This window comes from Capricornis sumatraensis, chromosome 19, assembly GCF_032405125.1.
Source record: "Capricornis sumatraensis isolate serow.1 chromosome 19, serow.2, whole genome shotgun sequence".
Taxonomy (NCBI): domain Eukaryota; kingdom Metazoa; phylum Chordata; class Mammalia; order Artiodactyla; family Bovidae; genus Capricornis; species Capricornis sumatraensis.
Window position 1 is genome coordinate 68,150,056 of NC_091087.1, and position 24,075 is coordinate 68,174,130.

At 44.2% G+C, this 24,075-nt stretch overlaps 1 protein-coding gene across 4 annotated transcripts in view; it reads left to right on the forward strand.

Moving 5' to 3' along the window:
- The window catches only part of AK7 (adenylate kinase 7), a 69,343-nt gene that overhangs the window by 11,310 nt on the left and 33,958 nt on the right, over window positions 1-24,075 (forward strand). For all 4 annotated transcript variants that reach the window (XM_068991211.1, XM_068991212.1, XM_068991214.1 and 1 more), the window contains exons 3-6: window positions 2,479-2,587; window positions 11,573-11,667; window positions 18,726-18,836; window positions 23,037-23,117. In XM_068991211.1, coding sequence (XP_068847312.1) covers window positions 2,479-2,587; window positions 11,573-11,667; window positions 18,726-18,836; window positions 23,037-23,117 — 396 coding nt within the window. The remainder of the gene's footprint in view (window positions 1-2,478; window positions 2,588-11,572; window positions 11,668-18,725; window positions 18,837-23,036; window positions 23,118-24,075) is intronic.

The window sequence follows — 24,075 nt, forward strand, 5'->3', positions numbered from 1 at the left end:
GGGGGAACAAATGAATGCACAGTATCTGATAGGATGACCATTCTCTTGAAAATGTGCCTGTTTCAACTTAAATCCATCCAGCTCTGATTTACCGGGTATACATGTTTTCTTCTGGACACATTTCATATGCTTTCATGGACTCAGATGCTTCATCTTCTTTCTCTTGGAAGTGATCTAGAACACACTGTGTCAGGAACACATGACTTTGATTTCTTCCCATCCCCCAATCTTTCTCATTGTGTCCTTGCTGACTATAGCTAAGTCCCAGGTGTACCAGGACCATGGTGTACTCTCGTCATGCTGTTGACAAGGTGAAAAATCTGTTTGTTTCTTTAAAAAAAAATTTATTTTTACTGTAATGTGCATCTTGTGGGATCTTGGTTTCCTTGACCAGGGATTGAACCCAGGCCCTCAGCACTGAAAGTGCAAAGTGCTAACCTCTGGCCAGCCAGGGAGTTCCAAAAATCCGTGTTTGAATCAGGACTTTCAGAATATCTTCTCTCTTGCACATTCAGTCCAGAAAAGAAATCAAGTGGATAATATTATGGGCTGAATCATGTCCAAAATATGTGAAGTCCTAATCCCCCAAGACCTCCGATGAGACCTTATTTGAACATAGGGTCTTTATAGAAGAAATCAAGTTAGAAGGAGTTCCTTTGAGTGGGTCTCTAATCCAGTATGCTTGGCGTCCTTATAAAAAGGGGAAATTTGGACAGAAATATAGGGAGACTTTCATGTAAAGATGAAGGTAAAGATGTGGGTGATGTTTCCATAAGCCAAGGAATGCCAAATATTGTCAGGGAACCACCTGAAGCTAGGATGTTGCTGTTGAATTTAACAAGAATGTGAGAAACCTAGACAGCGTATTAAAAAGCAAAGACATCACTGCCAACAAAGGTCCATCTCATCAGAGCTATGGTTTTTCCAGTAGTCATGTATGGATGTGAGAGTTAGACCACAAAGAAGGTTGAGCGCCATAGAACTAATGCTTTCCAACTAAGGTGCTGGAGTAGACTCTTGAGAGTCGTTGAACTGCAAGAAGATCAAACCAGTCAATCCTAAAGGAAATCAACCCTAAATATTCATTAGAAGGACTGATGCCAAAGCTGAAGCTCCCATACTTTGGCCACCTGATGAGAAGATCTGACTCATTGGAAAAGACCCTGATGCTGGGAAAGATTGAAGACAAAAGGAGATGGGGTGGGTCGGAGGGTGCAGCAGAGAATGAGATAGTTAGATAGCATCACCAACTCAAGGGACATGAATATGAGCAAACTCCCAGAGGCAGTGAAGGACAGGGAAGCCTTACTGTGCTGCAGTCCATGGGATCGAAGAGTCAGACACAACTTAGCGACTGAACACACACACACAACCTCTGATGAAAGGCATCTCCCCTCTTGTGATTCTCCAAAAGAAGCTGTGGTAAAGAGATCAAGTTTGGTCTGAAGTGTCCTGCTCTCATGCAACCAGTCAAGGATCTATGGAGGAATATCTGATCCCTGAGACAGGAGGAAGAGCAACCAGTGCAAATCCTGGTCCTTTTATGGTTGATACCCACCCACGGTACGGTACTACCAAAATCTGCTGGCACCACACAGCAGGGAATAACTAGTTAAACACAATGATCGTCAAAGTTGCTTTCATATCATATAAGAAATTTTTTTTTAACCATTAGAAGTTTCTGTATTGCGGGGATTCCCGGGTGGCTCAGTGGTTAAAGAATCCACCTGTTAATGCAGGAGACACGGGTTTGATCCCTGGCCTGGGAAGATCCCACGTGCCATGGAGCAACTAAGTCCATGGAGAACCAGAGCCCAGAACTCTAGAGCCCAGAAACTCAAACTACTAAAGCCCACACACCCTAAAGCCTGTGCATTGAGAAGCCTGCCCACGGCCACTAGAGATTAGCCCCCACTCTCCAAACTAGAGGAAAACCCGCAGAGCAATGAAGACCCAGCACACCCAAAAATTAGTAAATTTTTTTTAATTCTGAATTTTTTAAATACTCCCAGCTGTCAACTGTGATAAGTTACCTTACATTTCAAGACTAGATTTGTTCCACCTTGAGGATTCTGAAATAATCCACGTTAATCGCTTATCAGCACTTCTGAGTCGTTGATGGTCTATAACGGCTCAAAGAAACTTGCCCAAAGCTTGAGTTCGTTTTAAATGCCTCACACATTTTCTTCCAGTGTGTTCTAATTCTTCCCTCCTGAATCAGGGTTTAAACAGCAGGCAGAAATAGTATCTAAGATCTTTATGTAATTGTCTTATTCATCTGTTCCCGGCTATTTTCATAGACTTTGTTATTTGAAAACTACACACAGAAGAGAGCCAAGATTTCATTTTAAATTAAAAAAAAAAAAATCCTTCTGTGATTTTTCTTCCTGTGGTACTATCCAGGCAGCATGTCTCATCTGGAAATTGTCACTCCCATCTAAATATTAAGGTGACACTGCTGTCAACTTTCTTTTTCAGGGCATGTCTCAAGAAGACCTTCTCTTGCGCCTGCTGGAATGTGATGTTATCATTTATAACATCACTGAGAGCCCCCAGCAAGCAGAGGAAGCCATCTGGGCAGTCTCCGGTTAGTGAGATGCACCCTCGATCTCCAGGGGCGGGACTTTCGTGCCATATACCTTACCTAAGAGCCATCCCAGGAACACCAGGCAAATTAGAACCATGGAGAACTGATCTGAAATTTACCTAAAACAGGAGGTGAGATCAAACTAGTGGATATGCCTATGGATAGTGTTACAACATTTACAGAGGCATATGAAAATATTTAAGAGTTTATGTGAGCAAGAATCAATTCATACTGGGAATTCCCTGGAGGTCCAGTGGTTAGGACTGTGTGGTTTCATTGCCAAGGGCCCAGGTTCAAAGCCTAAGATCCCCACGGCTAGGCAGACAAAAAAAAAAAAAAAAAAAAAGAATCTATTCATGTTGGGCAGCACCAAATTGGAAGTGGTTAGGAGATCCACTTACAGGAGCTAGGGGCAAGAGTGAGAAAACCCAGAAGCAATGCAATTATTTGATTGGCTACAGCTTAAGTATTAGTCGCTCAGTCACGTCCGACTGGGAGAAGGCAATGGCAACCCACTCCAGTGTTCTTGCCTGGAGAATCCCAGGGACGGGGGAGCCTGGTGGGCTTCCGTCTATGGGTTCGCACAGAGTCAGACACGACTGAAGCGACTTAGCAGCAGCAGTAGCATGTCCAACTCTTTGTGACCCCATGGACTGTGGCCTGCCAGACTCCTCTATCTGTGGAATTCTCCAGGCAAGAAATACTCGAGTAGGTAGCCATTCCCTTCTCCAGGAGATCTAACTGACCCAGGGATTGAATTTGGGTCTCCCACATCGCAGGCAGATTCTTTACCATCTAAGTGACCAGGGAACAGAGAAGCCAGAAGCTTGCAATTATTTGATTGGCCGCAGCTTAAGCATTTCCCTTATTTGGGAGAGTCTATCGACTATTTGTGATTAGCTTCTTTAGGTTTGGGTTTGCTCATCTAGGCTGCTAAGGTGCTAGGGCCACCTCAGTCTAATGGCTTCCTTGCCAGGTTAATTTAGCAACAGGTACTCCTGAAGGAGAGACTTTTTTAAATTGAAGTATAGTTGATGTGGTGGTTTAGTCACTAAGTTGTGTCCAACTCTAGTTACCCCATGGACTGTAGCACGACAAACTCCTCTGTCCATAAGATTTTCCATGCAAGAATATTAGAGTGGGTTGCCATTTCCTTCTCCACGGGATCTTCCCAACCCAGGGATCGAACCCAGGTCACCTGCATTGCAGGATTCTTTACTGTCTGAGCTACGGGGAAGCCCAAAATTGATGTACAATGTTATAAAAGTGTACAGTGTTATGAGTCACACTTTTTGAAGGTTATACTCTACTTACAGTTATTATAAAATGTTGGCTGTATTTCCTGTGTTGCACAATATATCCCTATAGCTTCTTTTATACCTAATGTTATTTTTAGTCACTCAGTCATGTCTGACCCCATGGACTGCAGCACACCAGGCCTCCCTGTCCCTTACCATCTCCTGAAATTCGTCCAAGTTCATGTCCATTACATCGGTGATGCCATCCAGCCATCTCATCCTCTGACACCCTCTTCTCCTTCTGCCTTCAATCTTTCCCAGCATCAGGGACTTTTCCAATGAGTCAGCTGTTCCCATCAGATGATGAAAATACTGGAGCTTCAGGTTCAGCATCAATCCTTCCAACGAGAATTCAGGATTGACTTCCCTTCAGATTGACTGGTTTGATCTCCTTGCTGACTAAGGGACTTTCAGGAGTCTTCTCCAGCACTGCAGTTGGAAGGCATCACTGCTTTGGTGCTCCACCTTTTTCATGGTCCAGCTCTCACAACCGTACATGGCCACTGGGAAGACCATAGCCTTGACTATCCCTAATAGTTTGTACCTTTTAATTCCCTACCCTTATCTAGCCCCTCCCTCTTCCCTTTCCCCACTGGTAACCACTAGCTTTTTCTCTAGTTCTGTGAGTCTCTTTCTTTTTTGTTGTATTCACTAGTTTGTGTATTTCTTAGATTCCACATATAAGTATATTAGATAATATTTTTCCTGCTCTGTCTGACTTATTTTACTCAGCATAGTAAGTCTATCCATGTTGTTACAAATGGCAAAATGTCATTCTTTTTTTATAGTTGAGTAGTATTCCAGTGTACACACACAAAAATATATATCTATCTATATGAATTCTTCTTTATCCCTTCATCTGTTGAAGGACCATACATTGCTTGCATATCTTGGCTATTGTAAATAATGCTGCTGTGAACATGGGGTACATGTATCTTTTTTAATTAATGTTTTTGTTTTTTCAGATATAGACCCAAGAGTGGAACTGTTGGGTCATATGATAGTTCTATTTTTAGTTTTTTGTGAAACTTCCATATTGTTTTCCACAGCAGCTGCACCAATGTACTTTCCTGGCAATAGTGTACAAGGGTTCCCTTTTCTCCACATCCTCACCAGAAGTTGTAATTTGTTGTCTTTATGATAACAGCCATTCTAACCGATGTGAGGTGATACCTTATTGATTGTGGTTTTGATTTGCGTTTCCTAAGGCAATGGCACCCCACTCCAGTACTCTTGCCTGGAAAATCCATGGACGGAGGAGCCTGGTGGGCTGCAGTCCATGGGGTCAAGAAGAGTCGGACATGACTGAGCGACTTCACTTTCACTTTTCACTTTCATGCATTGGAGAAGGAAATGGCAACCCACTCCAGTGTTCTTGCCTGGAGAATCCCAGGGACAGGGGAGCCTGCTGGGCTGCCGTCTATGGGGTCGCACAGAGTCGGACACGACTGAAGCGACTCAGCAGCAGCAGCAGCAGCAGCAGCAGCAGCAGCAATTAGCGATGTTGAGCATCTGTTCACATGTTTGCGGGTCATCTGCATTTCCTCTTTAGAAAAATATCTATCCACTTCTGCCCATTTTTAAAATTGTGTTGTTTGTTTTTTTGATGTTGAGTTGAATGAGCTGTTTATATATGTTGGATATTAATCCCTTATTGTTTTTTCCCATTTGCAAATAGTTTTTTCCCATTAGTACATTGTCTTTTCATTTTGTTAGTGGCTGTGCAAAAGCTTTTAAATTTAATTAGGTCCCATTTGTTTATTTTTTTAATTTCATTTGCTTTATGAGACAGATTGAAAAAAATACTGCTATAATTTATGTCAAAAAGTGTTCTGCCTGTTTTCCTCTAGGAGTTTCATGGTTTCCAGTATTACAGTTAGGTCTTTAATCCATTTTGAGTTTATTTTTGCATATGATGTTAGGGAATGTCCTGAGTTCATTCTTTTACATGTAACTGTCCAGTTTTCCCAGTGTCATTTATGGAAGAGACTATCTTTTTCTCCATTGGGTAGTCTTGCCTCCTTTGTCGAAGATAGACTGTAAGTACGTGGGTTTATTTCTGGGCTATCTAGTCTATTCCACTGGTCTATGTGTTCAAATAATAGAATTTTTTAATCATTTAAAGAAATGAAACATTAACGTTCAAAATTTAACCTTTATTCATTCTATGGACACTGCTCAAGGAGGTGGGGTTGAATGTATTGGGAAGATACAAAGACAAGTGAAAGTGATACCTCAAGACTTTGTAGGCCCACAGTAGAGCTAAGGGACTCAGGAGAAACTTTTGTGCAAAACAGAGAATGGCATGTTGATACAAAAGGTGTCACGAGATGGATGTGACTTTAGGAGAAGAGGAATTATTTCTAACTCTACAGATTCGATTCAGTTCAACAGATGTTCCCTGATAGCAGGGGTTGGGAAGAACTTGCATGTTTTAAATGCTTTGAAAAAGATAATAAACTCCAAGGAACAAAGTGATTTTTAGCAATTTGGTGCTTTATAATTCATATCCTTATTAAATCCAGAGTAACTGAGCTTATTTGAATTGTCATTCTAGACCAGGAGGACAATGAAAAAAGACACAAGCACCTTACTTTGCAGTATTTTTTACTTTTATGTTAGGTGGTTCCCTGGTGGTTCAGACTGTAATAAATCTTCCTACAGTGCAGGAGACCCAGGTTCTATCCCTGGGCTGGGAAGATCCCTGGAGGAAGAAATGGCTACCCAGTGCAGTATTCTTGTCTGGAGAATTCCATGGACAGAGAAGCCTGGCAGGCTATATAGTCCATGGGTCACAAAGAGTTGGACACAACTGAAAGACTATCACTTACACTTCAATATCTTCATTTTGGGGAGTTTAGTCCAGGAGTCAGCAAACTTTTTCTGTAAAAGGCCAGGTTTTTGGCTTTTCAAGCCAACTTCTCTGCCATTGTAGCAGAAATGCAACTATAGACAAAAATGTAAATGAATGAACCGGGTTCCAATAAAACTTAAAAAAAAAATTTATTAATTAATTTATTTGGCTGCTCCAGGTCTTAGTCGCAGTGTCGGGGATCTAGATCCCTGACCAAAGACCAAATCCAGGCCTCCTGCTTTGGAAGCACGGAATCTTATCCCCTAGACCACTAGGGAAGTTCCATTCAATAAAACTTTATTTACAAAAACAAGCAGTACCTTGCCAACCCCTGAATAAGAAAATAGAAAAACTGTATTTTGGCTTATGTTCAAAGAAATGGAATGAAGCTTTAGGAATATCTGTACCATATTCAGAGAAGTAATGATGGGAAAGTACTCTCTCTGGGTGTGCGGAAGTCCTCAGGAGCTTAGAATGTTTGATTTCTCATTGATCACTGTGGGCCTAAGTTTCATTCAGATACAAATCAAAAACATGAGCAGTGTGTCATATTTCAGAACAGAGCTTTATAATTGCCTACTCCCCACATTTTGTCCCTTTGCAAATATCAACAGATGATGTATAACAGCACTTTCTAAGATAATTGCACCAACTAAAATAATAATCAGACCTCATGTTTCCTGAGTTCTCATTTTGTACTGGTCTTTGGAAATTGATTTTTTCTATATAATACATACTCAGAGTTTTCCTTAAATTTTAATTCTTTTCTGATATAAAACCTGGATGTATTTCAAAAATTTTAAAAAGCACAGGAGGATTTAGAAGAAAAAAAAAATTTCATGCATTTCTTTCCCATCCCATCCTTACTCCCCCAAAGGAACCTTATTTAACCCACTTGTTCCTTTTAATACACACACACAAAAATGCCTGTACTGATGTCCTTTGATTATGAATTTTAGATATTAACCACTGACTTCCCGCTATAACAGATGAGCCTCAGCACCTTGTAGGATCCTTCCCATTAATCATCACGGGAACATTGAAGATTTGATCGGGTGGCCTCAGCCTGCAGCGGCTTGGAGTGGGGTTTCAGTTCCCGGCCAGAGATTGAGGTCAATCGAGGCGGTAAGGGCATCTAGTCCTAGCCACTAGACCAGGGGTCAGTGACAAGGCCCTGGCCCCTTGGCTTTGCAGAAGTGAATTCTCATGAAGAAGGACAGTAGTGAAACAAGTGAAATGTTTATTAGGAGGAAAAGAGTACAAGTAAGTGTGGATAGACACGAGCGGACTCGGAGAGGGAGTCTGAGCGCCATTGAGGTAGTTTCAGTCACTTTTACGGGGCCTTTCTCCTGGGTTTCTTTTGGCAAATCAAAATGATTTGCCAGACTCAGAGTCCATATTTGGTGTATCTCAGGATCCTCCCATGTGTGCGTGCGCATCTCTCAGCCAAGATGGAATCCACTGAAGAGGCCTATGGGTAGTGAGCATCACTTACTGCGGGGTGGTGCCCCCTCCCTTTCTTACCTCCTGGGAGCCTTTCTGTGCATCCTGTGCATACTAAGGGAGGTATCCTGACTTCAAGAATGAGAAAAATAAGTGGTCTCTTATCTAGAGTCACTTGGACAGCGAGGAGATCAAACCAAGTCAGTCCTAAAGGAAATCAGTTCAGTTCAGTTCAGTTCAGTTGCTCAGTCATGTCCGACTCTTTGCGACCCCATGGACTGCAGCATGCCAGGTCTCCCTGTCCAGCCAACTCCTGGAGTTTACTCAAACTCACGTCCATTGAGTCAGTGATGCCATCCAGCTATCTCATCCTCTGTCGTCCCCTTCGCTTCCTGCCTTCAATCTTTCCCAGCATCAGGGTCTTTTCAAATCAGTCAGTTCTTCACATCAGGTGGCCAAAGTATTGGAGTTTCAGCTTCAGCATCAGTCCTTCCAATGAATATTCAGGACTGATTTCCTTTGGGATGGACTGGTTGGATCTCCTTGCAGTCCATGGGACTCTCAAGAGTCTTCTCCAACACCACAGTTCAAAAGCATTAATTCTTCAGTGCTCAGCTTTCTTTATAGTCCAACTCTCACATCCATACATGACTACTGGAAAATCAACCCTGAACATTCATTGGAAGGACTGATGCTGAAGCTCCAATACTTTGGCCATCTGATGCAAGGAGCCAATTCATTGGAAAAAGACCTGATTCTGGCAAAGATTGTGGGCAGGAGGAGTGGGGTGACAGAGGATGAGATGCTTGGATGGCATCACCGACTCAATGGACATGAGTTTGAGCAAACTCAGAGAGACAGTGAAGGACAGGGAAGCCTGGCGTGCTGCAGTTCATGGGGTAGCACAGTGTAGGACATGACTTAGCAACTGAACAACAACATCGGATCACAGAGAACAAATTTCCAACTCTTTGCTCCAGGGACCCATCTATCTCCTACCCCAGGTTCTCAAACTTTGATACCACAGTTCTTTTCATGGGGAACTCTTTGGTGGCTCAACAGTAAAGAATTTGCGTGCCAGTTCAGGAGACTCAGGAGACTTAAGTTTGATCCTGGGTTTGGGAAGATCCACTGGAGGAGGAAATGGCCACCCGCTCTGGTATTCTTGCTTGGAAAATCCCATGGACAGAGGAGCCTGGTGGGCTACAGTCCATGGATTGCAAAGAGTCGGACACGACAGTGAGTTCCACTCCACTCCAATGTTTAAATGTCTGGAGAGCCCTCCTGGAAAATAGCAAGTGTTTTGGACACCAAATACTCATGGGTCCAGTCCACCGCTATTCTAAATTCCAGTGTCTACATATCGTTCATAATCAAGCATCGAGGTGTTACCAAAACCCTCCACCCACAGCCCCCAGCCACCGCTCATGGGCGGCTCTACCCCAACCAGGGACAGCTGGGGGGATGGAAAATTACTTCTTTCCACGAGGACTTAAGCTAAATAGCACTGCTTTATGTGAAATCATGAGAGGGCCTGGTCCCATTAAAAAAAAAAAAAAAGACAAATAATGCTATTTATAGCAACATGAATGGACCTAGAGAACATCATACTAAGTGAAGTAAGTTAGAGAAAGACAAATATCATGTGATGTCACTTATCTGTGAAAGCCTAAAAACTGTAAATGAATTTATTTACAAAGTAGAAATAGACTCACAGACACAGAAAAGAAGCTTATGGTTAAGGGTTGGTGGGGGGTGGATAACTGAGTTCAGGATTAACATGTGCACACTATTATATATAAACTAGACGAACAATAAGGATCTGCTGTATAGCACAGGGTTCCGTACTCACGGTCTATTAATAACCTATAATGGAAAAGATTCTGAAAAAAAAGAATGTATAGATATAGATTTTATTTTCAGTTGCTAAGAGTGTCTAACTCTTTGTAACCCCATGGACAGTAGCCCGCCAGGCTCCTCTGTCCACCGGATTTCCCAACCAAGACTCCTAGAGTGGGTTGCCATTTCCTTCTCCAGGGATCTTCCCAACCAGGGAATCAAACCTGCATCTCCTGCATTGGCAGGCGGATTCTTTACCACTGAGCCTGCAGGGAACCCATATAGGTATAGATGGATACAACTGAATCACTTTGCTGTACACCTGAAGCTAGCATCACACTGAAAGTTCAGTTCAGTTCAGTTCAGTCACTCAGTCGTGTCCGACTCTGCGACCCCATGAATCGCAGCACGCCAGGCCTCCCTGTCCATCACCATCTCCTGGAGTTCACTCAGACTCACGTCCATCGAGTCAGTGATGCCATCCAGCCATCTCATCCTCTGTCGTCCCCTTTTTCTCCTGCCCCCAATCCCTCCCAACATGGAAAGTTAGCTATATTTAAGTTTTTTACAAAAGATTTTTAAAAAACAGAGAGGCCTAGCCTTCTGATTCAAGCCTCCCACTCCACTCTCCATGAAGCCAGGGAAGAGACATAGTGGGGACCACAGGCCAGACAACCAGGCTTCTAGAACTGGACTCTGTCCCACGGCTTCATTCCATGATTCTGGGCAAATGGGAAGTGTGCTTCCCTTCCCTTATCTATAGAAACAGAGCCGTTAGCATCTACCTCTTGATGGTAAGAATTCAGTGCATGCCTATATTGCTCAATCATGTCTGACTCTTTGCAGCCTCATGGACTGTAGCCTGCCAGGCTCCTCTGTCCATGGAATTCTCCAGGCAAGAATACTGGAGTGGGTTGCCATGCCCTCCTCGAGGGGATCTTCCTAACCCAGGGATTGAACCCCATCTCCTGCTTTGAAGGCAGATTCCTTACCATTTGAGACACCAGGAATTATTCACGAAAGCCCATGAATTGTTGCCATTCATGCCCTGGTGGCTCGGTCAGTAAAGAAAATGCCTGCAATGCAGGAGACGCATGGTCCATCCTTGGGTCAGAACGATCCCCTGGAGGAGGAAATGGCAACCCACTCCAGTATTCTTGCCTGGAGAATCCCATGGACGGAAGAGCCTGGCGGGCTACAGTCCATGGGGGTGGCAAGGAGTCGGACACAACTAAGCGACTAAAACACCACCATGTCAGCTTTAATTACTAGTATCACGAGCCCACCTAAAGATGGATGCATATCGCGGCAGGCCAGGAAATAGGAAGGGGCTGGACTGTGAGCTGGGCGCTGAGGAAGTCGGATGGCTGGAGGGGGCGGCCGGGAGCAGAGACTAGGAGGGGCAGTGAGGCGTCAAAGGGGGCGCCCCCTGGTGTAAAGTCGCTGCTTGAAAGAGGAGTCACTTCAAGTCAGGCTGGTAATGAAAAGTCCACAGCATTTTAACACGTTATGCACGGATCCAAGTAACCACTCCGCTTTTTGGCCCCGCAGTCCTGAACGAAGAAAGCAGCCATTTCGAAAAGCGGAAGGTGTTTATTTTGGTCTCCACGGTGATGACCTGGGCGCGGTCCAAACCCCTGGATCCGGTAAGTAGTGCGCTAGCTTTTCTTTTACGCAGCATTGCGGCCTTGTAATGCGCAAGCGGAGAGAGCTTTCTACAGTTCTCAATGTGCTTACACTCCTGAACTCTGCCCCTGAATAAGCACTCCACAGCGTTCATGGACAGGGAAGCCTGGCGTGCTGCATGTTAGCCTGGGGTTGCAAACAGTCGGAGACGACTGAGCAACTGAACTGAGAGTTCATGGGCTCCAAGCCACTCCATTCCAAGGGGCCACGTTGTTTTACAAGCCCCTGAGAAAGAAGAGGAAAATGCTGCCTGTCCAACTATAACAAACCTTATCACTTTTTATTTTAAATGTATTAAAAGCGTGCTCTTTTAGACTTACCTGTACCTATATTTTTGTCGTGTATATTCCCGTGCATACATTAAAAGGGAAAATATAAGCAAATACAAAATATAAGCAAAAATATAAGCAAATACAGTGGTTCTAGTATTCCCCAAACGTCTTCAAACTCAGAGTTCAGGGGCTTCCCTGGTGGTCCAGTGGCTAAGACTCCACACTCCCAATGCAGGGGTTTGACCCCTGGCTGGTGCAGTGCTAAAGAATCTGCCTGCCAATGCAGGAGACCCAGGTGACGCAGGTTTGATCCCTGGGTAGAGAAGATCCCCTGGAGGAGGAAATGGCAACCTGCTCTAGTATTCTTGCCTGGGAAATCCCATAGACAGAGAAGCCTGGCAGGCTACAGTCTGTGGGGTTGCAAAGACTCAGACCCGACTGAGTGACTGAGGACACACTTTCCTATAAAGCTGATATAATCGGACTTGTCCGCTGATATCAGATTTCCATCTACTGCTCTATCTCCATGCCTCTGTGCCTGTGAACTGCCTTTTCATGCCAGTACTGAATCACACTATAATCTTTGAAAAGACATCCTAAAAGGCAATTAGACCAACATGCGTAGTACCTAAGTCAGTATAAAGATGATATGTGCTCAAGGTGACCCCAAGGTGACCCAGGCTCCAATGAGGATGGCATAGCGGATTCTTCCTCGCTGAGCACGTTGTGATAAGCCAGTGATGACAGGACACATTCCAATTTCAGAGATGTTAAAATGGGGAAGCAAAAAGGCACATGTTAGACTCAATGGAATGCTTTATTTATAACAAGGAAGTATTTAAGCATTTATCACACTTCTTGCATCAGAGGCAATTTATTTGTTTAATTCTCTCTCCCTCAGTGGACGCAGAGGTCCTCGAGGGCAGGAACCGGAGGGTTTCTGTCCCTTTCTTGTGAATCTCCCTCACCTCCTCCACTTGGTTGCCGTCGCCTCAAGGAGCAGGCCTGTCACTTTATTCCTGTTGAAGTTCCAACCCTCAGAGTATCTGGTAAAGCGTCTGCTACAAAACAGTCGTTGGTCACTTGACTGGCTGGTCATTTCGCTGGCCTGATTGATTGTCCTCACTCCTTCAGTTATTAACAAACTCATACAGACTTAAGCAAAATGGGGATTTATTGACTCACAACTGGGTAGTCAGACAGTGGGCTTCAAGTACAGCTGTATCTAGGGGCTTAAACAGTGCTCAGAACTAACCTACTCTTTCTCTCCCTTCAATTGCTTCTTTTCTCCTCTAGGCTTGTTCTAGAGTAAGTTCTCCACTCCTTCTGGCCCCCAGGAGCTCCCAGGCTTTTATCTCTAGAGCTTGACATCTCTTCTCCCTTTAGGCCATGTCCCTCCCCAGCTCTGGAATATGCCATTCTTACAGGTCTTACATCACAGGCTTAACCGTGAACCAGTCACTGTGACCGGGGGAATGCCGAACTCTGATTGACCAGACCTGGGATCATGTACCCACTTCTACAGGCAGGAATGATCAGCCTCCTTAACTAAATAGGCCGAGAGTGGGGAAGAGATGGTTCCTCCAAAGAAAATATGGGGAAATGGCTCGAGTGTTAGCTTCTGTGTCCCTTTGGCATGTTCCCATCCTCTCACCGTGGTTTGTTTGTTTTTTTAAAACGATTTTTTGTTGTTGTTCAGTCGCTCAGTCATGTCTGACTCTTTGCAACCCCATCGAGTGCAGCCTCCCTGTCCTTCACCATCTCCCAGAACTTGCTCAAACTCATGTCTTCTGAGTCGATGATGCCATCCAGCCATCTCATCCTCTGTTGCCCCCTTCTCCTCTTGCCCTCAATCTTCCCCAGCATCAGGATCTTTTTCAGTGAGTTGGCTCTTTGCATCAGGTGGGCAAAGTATTGGAGCTTCAGCTTCAGCATCAGTCCTTCCAATGGTTACTCAGAATTGATTGCCTTTAGGATTGACTGGTTTGATCTCCTTGCTGTCCAAGGGACTCTCAAGAGTCTTCTCCAGCACCAAACTTGAAAGCATAAATTATTCAATTCTCAGTCTTCTTTATGCTCCAACTCTCACATCCATACATGACTACTGGAAAAACCATGTCTTTGACTATGTGGACCCTTGTCAGCTAAGTGCTGTCTCTGCTTTTCAACATGCTGTCTAGGTTTGTCATAGATTTTCTCCCGAGTAAACATCTTTTAATTTCGTGGCTGCAGTCACAATCCACAGTGATTTTCAAGCCTAAGAAAATAAAATCTGCTGCTGTTTTCTCGTTTTCTCCATCTATTGGCCGTGAAGTGATGGGACCAAATGCCATGATCTTAGTTTTTTTGAATGTTGAATCTTAAGCCAGCTGTATCACTCTCCTCTTTCACCTTCATCAAGAGGGTCTTTAGTTCCTCTTTGCTTTCTGCCATTTGAGTGGTATTATCTGCATATCTGAGGTTGTTGATACTCCTCCCGGCAGTCTTGACTGCAGCTTGAGCTTCACCCAGCCCGGCATTTCTCATGATATACTCTGCATATAAGGTAAATAAGCAGGGTGACAATATATACAGCCTTGACATACTCCTTTCTCATTTTGATCCAGTCTGTTGTTCCAGCTTCAGTTCCGTCCAATCATGTGGCCACACCCAACTGCAAGGAAGCCTGAGAGATGCCATCTAGCTCTGTGCCCAGGAAGTCAGCTGAGTCCAGGCTCCTCAGGGAAGGGCTCATCCCTAATGAAGAGAGCTTAAACAAGATGCAGCCTTTTTCCCCCTGGGGATGTTGTCGTGCTTGGATGTGACACCTGAAGCTGCTGCTGACAGTCTTCTGTGAGCCTGAAGAGGAAGACAACACCCCGAGGGAGACAGACTTAAAAAGGCATCCAAAGGGCGGAGAAGACGCCCATCACACGACACCAGAAGGCACTCGATTTGGGGCTGTTACTTATGAGAAATAATGCATCCTCGCACTTTTGAGGCCATTTTGACTTCCACTTTTGTTATTTGTAGCCGAAAACATGTAAGCAAATACAAAACTGCATTTAAGATAGTTTTAATACAAAAGGATAAGTAGAATATTTTCATTTGTAAATATTAAACAATTTTAATAAGTTGGAGAATCTTAATATACCCAGGTTTTTTCCATAGTATCTGTTTCAGAAGTATAGGGAGTTCCTCAGTGGTTCAGCGGTTAAGACTCCATCTTCCAATGCAGAGGGCACAGGTTTGATCCCTGGTTGCAGAACTAAGGTCCCACATGCCATGGGGTACCACCAAAAATTTAAAAATAGTAATAAAAGTATAGCTATGTATTTATTTTTTTATACTGAGTGAAGAGGGGGGACCAGAGATGACATTGGCTTAACCGGATAGCCCAGAAGAGCAGATGGGGTCTGTCATCACACATACCAACCAGGTGGGAGAAAGAGAATAATGACCAGGGGGAAAAGAGTCCAGCAAGTGATCCGCATGGGGAGTCAAACACAATGACCAATTAAAAAGAGGGTCCCCCAGAGTCTTACCAGGCAACAGGTTCACCCAAAGTCCTCGAAGAAAAGGGAGATGACTCTACATAGTCAGTTCTCCACTTCCTAAGAAGATGAGGCCTATCAGTGAGCCTGTTGATTGTAATGAGGTGTTAATAAGGCAGGCAGTTTCCAGAAATGGCAACGCACATCAGTATACGAGTCCTGGTTTTATGCCGACAGTACGGCGACTCTTCACTTACTGGAAAAGCGACTGATACAAATGTTTGCAAGAGAGACTAGAACCTGTATGAAAGATGCAAGTTTAAAAGACATTTTATTTGTCATTTGTTTGTAACACGTGAAGTTTAAGGACTAGAGGGAACATAGCCCCACGATCGGTAGGGAAGTTTCAAAATGTACAAACCAGATCTCAGTCCCAACCAGGAATTGGAGATGACGGCTCGAAGCCTGCAGCCCAGGATTGGCTAGACCTTACGGGCCCAGTGCAGCCGGCCAGAGAGGGTGGCCCAGTCTTAGTCTCAGAATGCAGGGGAGACACTGACTGGCTGTCCAGACCTGTGACCAGGGAACCAGGTCACCTGAAATGTAACTGTTTCTGTCACTGCCGTAAGGACTGAGGGTGGTAGAAGGCCCAGGAGAGGGCACTGGGCAGCCAGCCACAGGGAGCAGGAAGGTCAGTTAGGCAGGCTGGTCACCGTGCCACAGTCACTAGTACCAGGGAGATGCCAGGACTCAGTCCATCCTGAAGGCAAAGCTGATTATCGATCCGCTGGGAGTAGGACTGCCACATGTAGCTAATAAAAATACAGGACACCCAGGTAAATTTAAATTTCAGATAAACTGCAAATAATGTGTCATGTAAGTGTATCTCATGCCCTAAGACATCCTCATACTTGGGAAAATATTTGTTTATCTGACATTCAAATTTAGCTGGGTGTCCTCTGTTTTATCTGGCAATCCTACATATGAGCCACTGGGTATATTTAAGAGGTCAGCTAATTAGATGACATGTATTCATTAAGTATCTACTATGGACACAGACTTGGGGTGGACTTACTGGATCTTCCCCCCAAAACTCTTTCTCCGTCTTTCTCCCAGTCGTGTCCACCTTGTCCACTGCTCACCTTCTCTCCTTTTCATCCATCAGTCAGTTCATCACTCAATTCTGTTAATTACTCATCCAAAATGTCTCCTAAATGCATCCTGTTCTCATTGTATCTGTGGGCGACCAGGATGGCCTCGGAACTGGCAGCTGCCATCACATCCTTCCAAGGCAGTCTCCAACAAACAGCTTGTGACCTTGTTCAAATATAATTCAGATCATGCCACTGTTGTTGCTCAGTCGCTAAGTCATGTCTTTGCGACCCCATGGACGGCAGCATACCAGGCTTCCCTGTCCTCCACTATCTCCTGGAGTCTGCTCAAGTTCATGTCCATTAAGTCGGTAACATTATAGTCCTGCTTAAAATGCTGAAAATCCTCCCATGCCTTCTCATGCCTTTAGGATGATTCTAAACTCCTTCACCTGGTCCACAAACCCTGGCAGCCTGGCACTGCCTACCTCCTCCTCTCCCAATCCCCAGCTTGGCTCTAGTCATTTCAGCCCTTCTTCCCATTTCTCAAACCTGCCAACAATTGTTCTGCCTCAGGGTTCTCATCCTTGTGTTCGTTCTGCCTCTCTGATTAAGTTTGGATAAGCCCTGGACTCAGATGCTTTTGTCCGGTTATTTATCTTAGAGCAATGTGATGTGATTGGAAGGCTTCTGATTAGACTGTATTTTTTGAAATCCTGGGACTTTCCTGGAAGTCCAGTGGTTAAGACTCCGTGCTTCCATGACACGGGGCACTGGTTCAATCCCTGATCAGAGAACTAAGATCCCATATGCTATGCAGCTCGGTCAAAAAAAAAAAAATCAGAACTCCTACTCCAAGTAGGACCTCTAAATCTGTATGGACTGGGGAGAAATCTGTACCATGGCTTTCAGTTTCTCCATTTTGTTCTACAGGAAGTTTCTGTTGAACTGTCCCTCCGAGGGACTCTAGGAGCGTGAGTTGTGGAGGGACCAAGAGATGAACAGCTCAGAGGACTGTTGGGAAATATTCTCCATTCCTGATTCTTAGGACAAACTGATGTCCTATCTAATGAAGCCAGTTTTTAAAGCCTAAGACAGAAACTTGCACAGAGTATGTTCTAATTAACACGGGGTTGACTTGAGGGAAAGATGCAGTGCGGAAAAGAAGAAGAAAAAAGCTTCACAATTTAGATTTAAAAAATGAAACGGCAGGGGACTTCCCTGGTGGTTCAGTGGGTCAGAATCTGGCTGCCAGTGCGGGAGACACGGGTTCAGTCCCTGGTTCAGGAAGATTCCCCGTGACAAGGAGCAAGCTTATGCAGTGCAGCTGCTGAGCCGATGTTCCCTAGAGCCTGTGTTCCTCAACAAGAGAAGCTGCGGCGATGAGAAGCCCGCGTACCGAAGCCCCCGCTCGCCGCAACCGGAGGAAAGTCCACGAAGCAATGAAGACCCGGCCCAGCCAAAAATAAAATTAAAAGAATAAATGAGACTACACACACGTCAAGAACTATTAAGAAGTGAGTTTATTTTTAATGTCGTTATAGAATCACGTCTCTACAGAATAAAACAAGACGTTTAAATTTTAAAATTTTGTTTAGATGAAGTATAAATGATAGAATTTGGGGAAGTCCCTGGTGGTTCAGTGGTTGGACCCAGCACTCTCACCACCAGGGACCAGGGTTTGAGCCCTGGTCGGGGAACTGAAATCTCTCAAGCTTTGAGGTGTGGTCAAAAAAAAAAAAAAGATAGAATTTCACTAGCTGAAACATTTTCAAGAAAGTTAAGTCACTGTAGAAATAAGCAGTAGTTTTTAGAACACTTTGAGCTTAACGGAAAGTTTTTTTTTCCTTCTTTTCCATACTGCCTCTTTCCTTCAAGTTAATAACATACTCTGCACAAGTTTCTGTCTTAGGCTTTAAAAACTGGCTTCATCAGATAGGGTATCAATTTGTCCTAAGAATCAGGAATGAAAAATACTTCCAGACAGTCCACTGAGCTGTTCATCACTTGCTCTCTCCACAACTCACGCTCCTATACAGTCCCTCAGAGGGACAGTTCAGCAATTCTTCCTGGAGAATCAAAGGGATAAACTGAAATCCATGGTACAGATTTCCCTAGCACCTTGGGGCTTGGAAGTTTCCATTGTGCTAACGCATGGACTCTGCGCTTTTTTTTCTCGTAGGATGACTCTGAGGTCCCATTTACTGAAGAGGATTATCGAAGAAGAAAGCAACATCCTAATTTTCTGGACCACATAAATGCTGAAAAAATGGTTCTCAAATTTGGGAAAAATGTAAGTCTCAAGTAGTAGAACCTTTTGAGTAGGAAAAGCTCTTCTGGAGGCAGCTTGCAATGCGCCTGGTCAGGACCATTCCACATGCTCTGCATACATCACCTTAGCTGGCTCCCTATCTCTGCATTTAGGTCCCATGTCCTTACACAGACTGCCAAGCTTCAGGCTCCCTCAGAGAGGCCATGTCCTGGCCCAAGTTCTGGCCCAGCCCCCTAAAATGGAAGCCTTGTATGGGGTCCTCAGCAGAGCCCAGTGTAGATCCAAAAGGCTCGTTGGTCCAGAAGAGGCAAGTAACTCAAGAGTGGGAATGTGTGTATGCGTGTGCAAAGTCTTTGTTCCCCAATCAGAGATTGAACCCTGTCCCTTGGCAGTGAAAGCACCAAATCCTAGCCTCTGGATTTTCAGGGAATTCCCTCTAAGATGAGGTTTATATGCACTTTTCAGAGTAGCTGTAAGAAATAAATGAGACAGAGTCTGGGAAAAGGGGAAAATGCAGTTTCCTCTTCCTCATTCCCACTTTGGGGCTTCCCGGGTGATTCAGTGGTAAAGAATCTGCCTGCCAATGCAGGGGACGTGGTTTCTGTCCCTGGGTTGGGAAGATACCCTGAAGAAGGAAATGGCAACCTACTCCAGCACTCTTGCCTGGGAAATCCCATGGACAGAGGAGCCTGATGGGCTACAATCCATGGGGTCACAAAAGAGTCAGACACAACTTAGCAAACAAACAACACGTGGGGTCTAGTTCACCAGCCACGTCCCCTGCATTAGGAGCATAGAGTTTTAGCCACACAGGGAAAGCCCTGTGTTTTGTACATAATTATTCTAATTTCACAAATGCAGACTTTGTGGGAAAGAGGTGTCAAGTGGTAGGGAGCTGTGATTGAAACCTGGATCCATCAGACACCAAAGCCTGTGGGTTTTATTTTTTTCCTGACTCCAAAACTCCAGCATTCAATAGAGTTGATCTTGACACATCTATGTCACTGATTGTTGACATACCTCTAGCTGAGAATTCACATAAACAAAGATAATAGCTTATTAGCCTTCACTTGCAGAAAGTTTTTATCATTTTGAAATCCATATATTGTACAATTTTTTTAATTTCTCTATATCAAAATATATGACAGGGGTGCCTTGGTGATGAATAAATAGTAACAAGCTAAAAATTGAAAGCTTGCTTACCGTGTACCAGGTACTATGCCAGATGTATTACTTACAGTACCTCATGTAATCCTCATATACCTCATAGGTAATCCTCACAATTTTGTGAATTAAGTGATATTATCATTAGCCTCATTTAACTTACGTAGCATTTATTTAGAACCCCCAAACCTCCAAGTTTTCATCCACTGCCATTTTCCCATACTCACGAGACCTTCAGTTGCTGCTGCTGCTAAGTTGCTTCAGTCGTGTCTGACTCTGTGCGACCTCATAGACGGCACCCCAGTAGGCTCCTCTGTCCCTGGGATTCTCCAGGCAAGAACACTGGAGTGGGTTGCCATTTCCTTCTCCAATGCATGAAAGTGAAAAGTGAAAGTGAAGTCACTCAGTCATGCCCGACCCTTAGCGACCCCATGAACTGCAGCCTACGAGACTCCTCCATGGGATTTTAGGCAAGAATACTGGAGTGGGGTGCCATCGCCTTCTCCCAGGCCTTCAGTAATGGTAGGTAATTATAGTTCTAAGACGACACCTAGTGGTCTCAGAGGATATTACAGTAGGAACTCTTCCCAAAACTGTGCTACTAGTAAATTTTTTTCTTTTTTACTTTGGCAATACAAACACTGTGAATATAAAATACTTGAAGAAAAAAAATATGAGACTGGGAATTCTAATCCATTTTCTATCCATTAATTTATGATCTTAGCCAAGTCATTCAACTTTTGGAGTTAAATAGGTAATATAAAAGGGTTTAGACTAGACAATCTAAATTTCTTCCAGCTCCAAATCCTGTATCTATATTATATTAAACCTGTCCCAATAGAAAATCCATGATTTCTTGATCACTTATGTCTAAATCACTGGTTGAGAAGGCATGATCACACATGCAAAAACAATGGGAGTGAGTGTTGGTCGCTCAGTCGTGCCCGACTCTTTGAGACCCCGTGGACTGCAGCCCACCAGGGTCCTCCGTCCATGGGATTTACCAGACAAGGATACTGGAGTGGGTTGCCATTTCTTCTCCAGGGGATCTTTCCAACCCCGAGATCGAACCCGGGTCTCCTGCACTGCAGGCAGATTCTTTATCGACAGCTACGAGGGAAGCCCTTAATGGATGTGAATGGCAATCTAAAATGGAGAAATAAGGGAATTCCCTGGCGGCCCAGTGTTTAGGACTCTGCATTTTCACTGCAGGCGGCATGGGCTCAATCCCTGGTCAGGGAGTGCCTGTGCAATGTAGCCATAAATAAATAAATAAAGTGGAGAAATAGCATCACCTTAGTATCTTTTTTTATTATAAAAACATGACCTATGTCCCATGCTCTAAAATGACACAATCAAAATTTAGGTTTTTTTATTCCAAGTTTTCTTTTTAAATTTTTTTCTTAATTAAAATATAGGTAATATACAATGTTGGGCCAATCTCTGCTGTACAGCAAAGAGACTCAGGTATACACATACATGCATTCATTTTTTATGTTCTTTTCCATTATGGTTTATTACAAGGTATTGAATGCAGTTCCGTGTGCTTTATACAGTAGGACCTGTTGTTTACCCATTCTAAATGTAACAGTTTACATCTACCAACCCCAAACTCCCAGTGCACCCCTCTCTCTTCTCCCTTTCCCCTCATCAACCACAGTCTATTCTCTATGTCTGTGAGCCTGTTTCTGTTCCGTAGATACATTCATTTGTGTCATATTTTAGCTTCCATGTGTAAGTGATATCATATGTATTTGTCTTTCTCTTTCTGACTTACTTCACCAAGTATGGTCATCTCTGGCTGCAAATGGCATTATTTAGTCCTTTTTGAGGGCTGAGTAGTATTCCATGGTATATACGTACCACATCTTTATCCATTCCTCTGTTAATTATCCCAAGCTTTGTTAACCACTCTTTTCTGAACAGTTAGGGAATAAGGTTGCTCTGGCCAACTTGTTCGTCCTAATAACTCTTCTCTAACCTAGTGTTTTTCATCAAGTAGACAGACGCTTGGAAAGAGTCTTGTGTCTCACATCTGTGTACCAGGCACTGAGGGTAGGAGCTGGTCTCACAGCCATGAGCAAAGCAGACGTGGTCACTGCGCTCCTGGGGCTGGTCGTCCAGTGTTTATCTGCTGCCACCACGTCGGCAGCCGTCACATTCATAGTTACAGGCTGTACTATAAGCACAAGACTGTGGACCAGTTTTGGAGAAGGGAATGGCAACCCGCTCCAGTGTTCTTGCCTGGAGAATCCCAGGGGCGGGGGAGTCTGGTGGGCTGCCGTCTATGGGTTGCACAGGGTCGGACACGACTGAAGCGACTTTGCAGCAGCGGCAGCAGTGGACCAATTTAGCATTTTGAGGCAAGTTCATAAGCTTTTCAAATCCTCTGGGGACTTTTGATATCACGTTCTCTAGGACAGGCAGGAAAAGCTAGGGGACCTGGTCACCTTGCCCTTGCCTTGCTTATCCACTGGTCCCATTGTGCAGGAATATAGATCAATTACAATTCCCTGTTAGCTCAGCTGGTAAAGAATCCGCCTGCAATGCAGGAGACCTGGGTTCAATCCCTGGGTTGGGAAGATCCCCTGGAGAAGGGAAAGGCTACCCACTCCAGTATTATGGGCTGGAGAATCCATGGACTGTATAGTCCATGGACTCGCAAAGAGTCAGATAGGACTGAATGACTTTAACTTTTCACAAAGTTCTCTCCTACTGGTGGTGGTGGTGGTGGGGGTTCCCATCTCTACTTGGGTTCCATCTTTATTTAACGATTCTCTCTTCAACTTACCAACATCCAGCCTCCCCCAATCGAATCTCAGTGGTGATAGGGTGAGGGGTGTCTGTCCTGATAATTGTACTTCGGACACCAATGAGCATGCTCTAATCGGCTGAAGGATTAACAAGAGGCCAGGCACACAAAATATGTTAGGAGTTTTTGAAAGAGGTGATGAGACTTACTAAACTGCTCATTTAAAAAAAAAATCACTAAAATAATCTGATTCACTGTGATTTCTAATAATACATTTAGCTTTTCTTTTGTATTTTATCTAATAGGTCAGAAAATTCGCCACTTACGTAGTTGCTGCTGGACTTCAGTATGGAATGGAAGGAGGCATCTTGCATGCTTTTTTTAAGGTATGACTTTGCTATAACTATGAGGATTTTTTTTAAGATGGCAAATTTCTAAATATTTATTTTTTTCTAATGTATTTATTTTTTCATTAAAAAGAAAATCTTTCCTGGGGTTGGACCATTCAATCCCATGACTGGTGCCACTGACTCAAACATCAGTGTCCAGTGGAACTCCCTCTCCTTCTGCAGGTCCAGCACCCCAACCTGCGTGTTTCACAAATCCAAACTGTATCTATGGTCACTTCCAAATCTGCAGCTCTTCCCGGGGCCCCATATCAGAAGACTGGGCCGCCTTGCACCCAGCTACACCAGCAAAAGCCCAATTCCTCCCTCCTTCTCGTCCTCCACAAGATCCCCAAGCCCCATGGAGATGATCTCCCCAGAATCTCCCTTTCTTCAACCCAACACTCCCAACTCCCCACCCACCGACTCGCTGAAACCCTCTCTCATCCTCACCTGTCGTGGCTTAGATCTCTCCATTTAAACTCTTACTTCCCATCATCCCTTCACAAGAAAGTGAAAGTGGAAGTGTTGGTCACTCCATTGTGTCCGACTCTTTGTGACCCCACGGACTGTAGCCCACCAGGCTCCTCTGTCCATGGGATTCTTTAGGCAAGAATACTGCGGTGGATTGCCATTCCCTTCTCCAGGGGATCCTAAAGCAAATCTAGTCATTTCACTTCCCTGCTTAAAGCCCTTAAATGGTTTTCCCCAAGTCCAAAATATCCAGTGATCTGCTGAGGCCCCCACCCCTACCTCTTTCACTCAGGATAGTTAAACAGTACCCAGACTATCTATTTATTTACTGAAATGTTTAATGAAGGGAAAAGACAAGGATTTGGACTCTGTGAAGATCATGGTTCAAATTCAGTGTAAAGGACTTATCAGAAGTCTAGTTCCTGGAAGGTACTTTTATCCACTAAGCATTTCATCTACAAACTGATGATAATAACCCCCAACC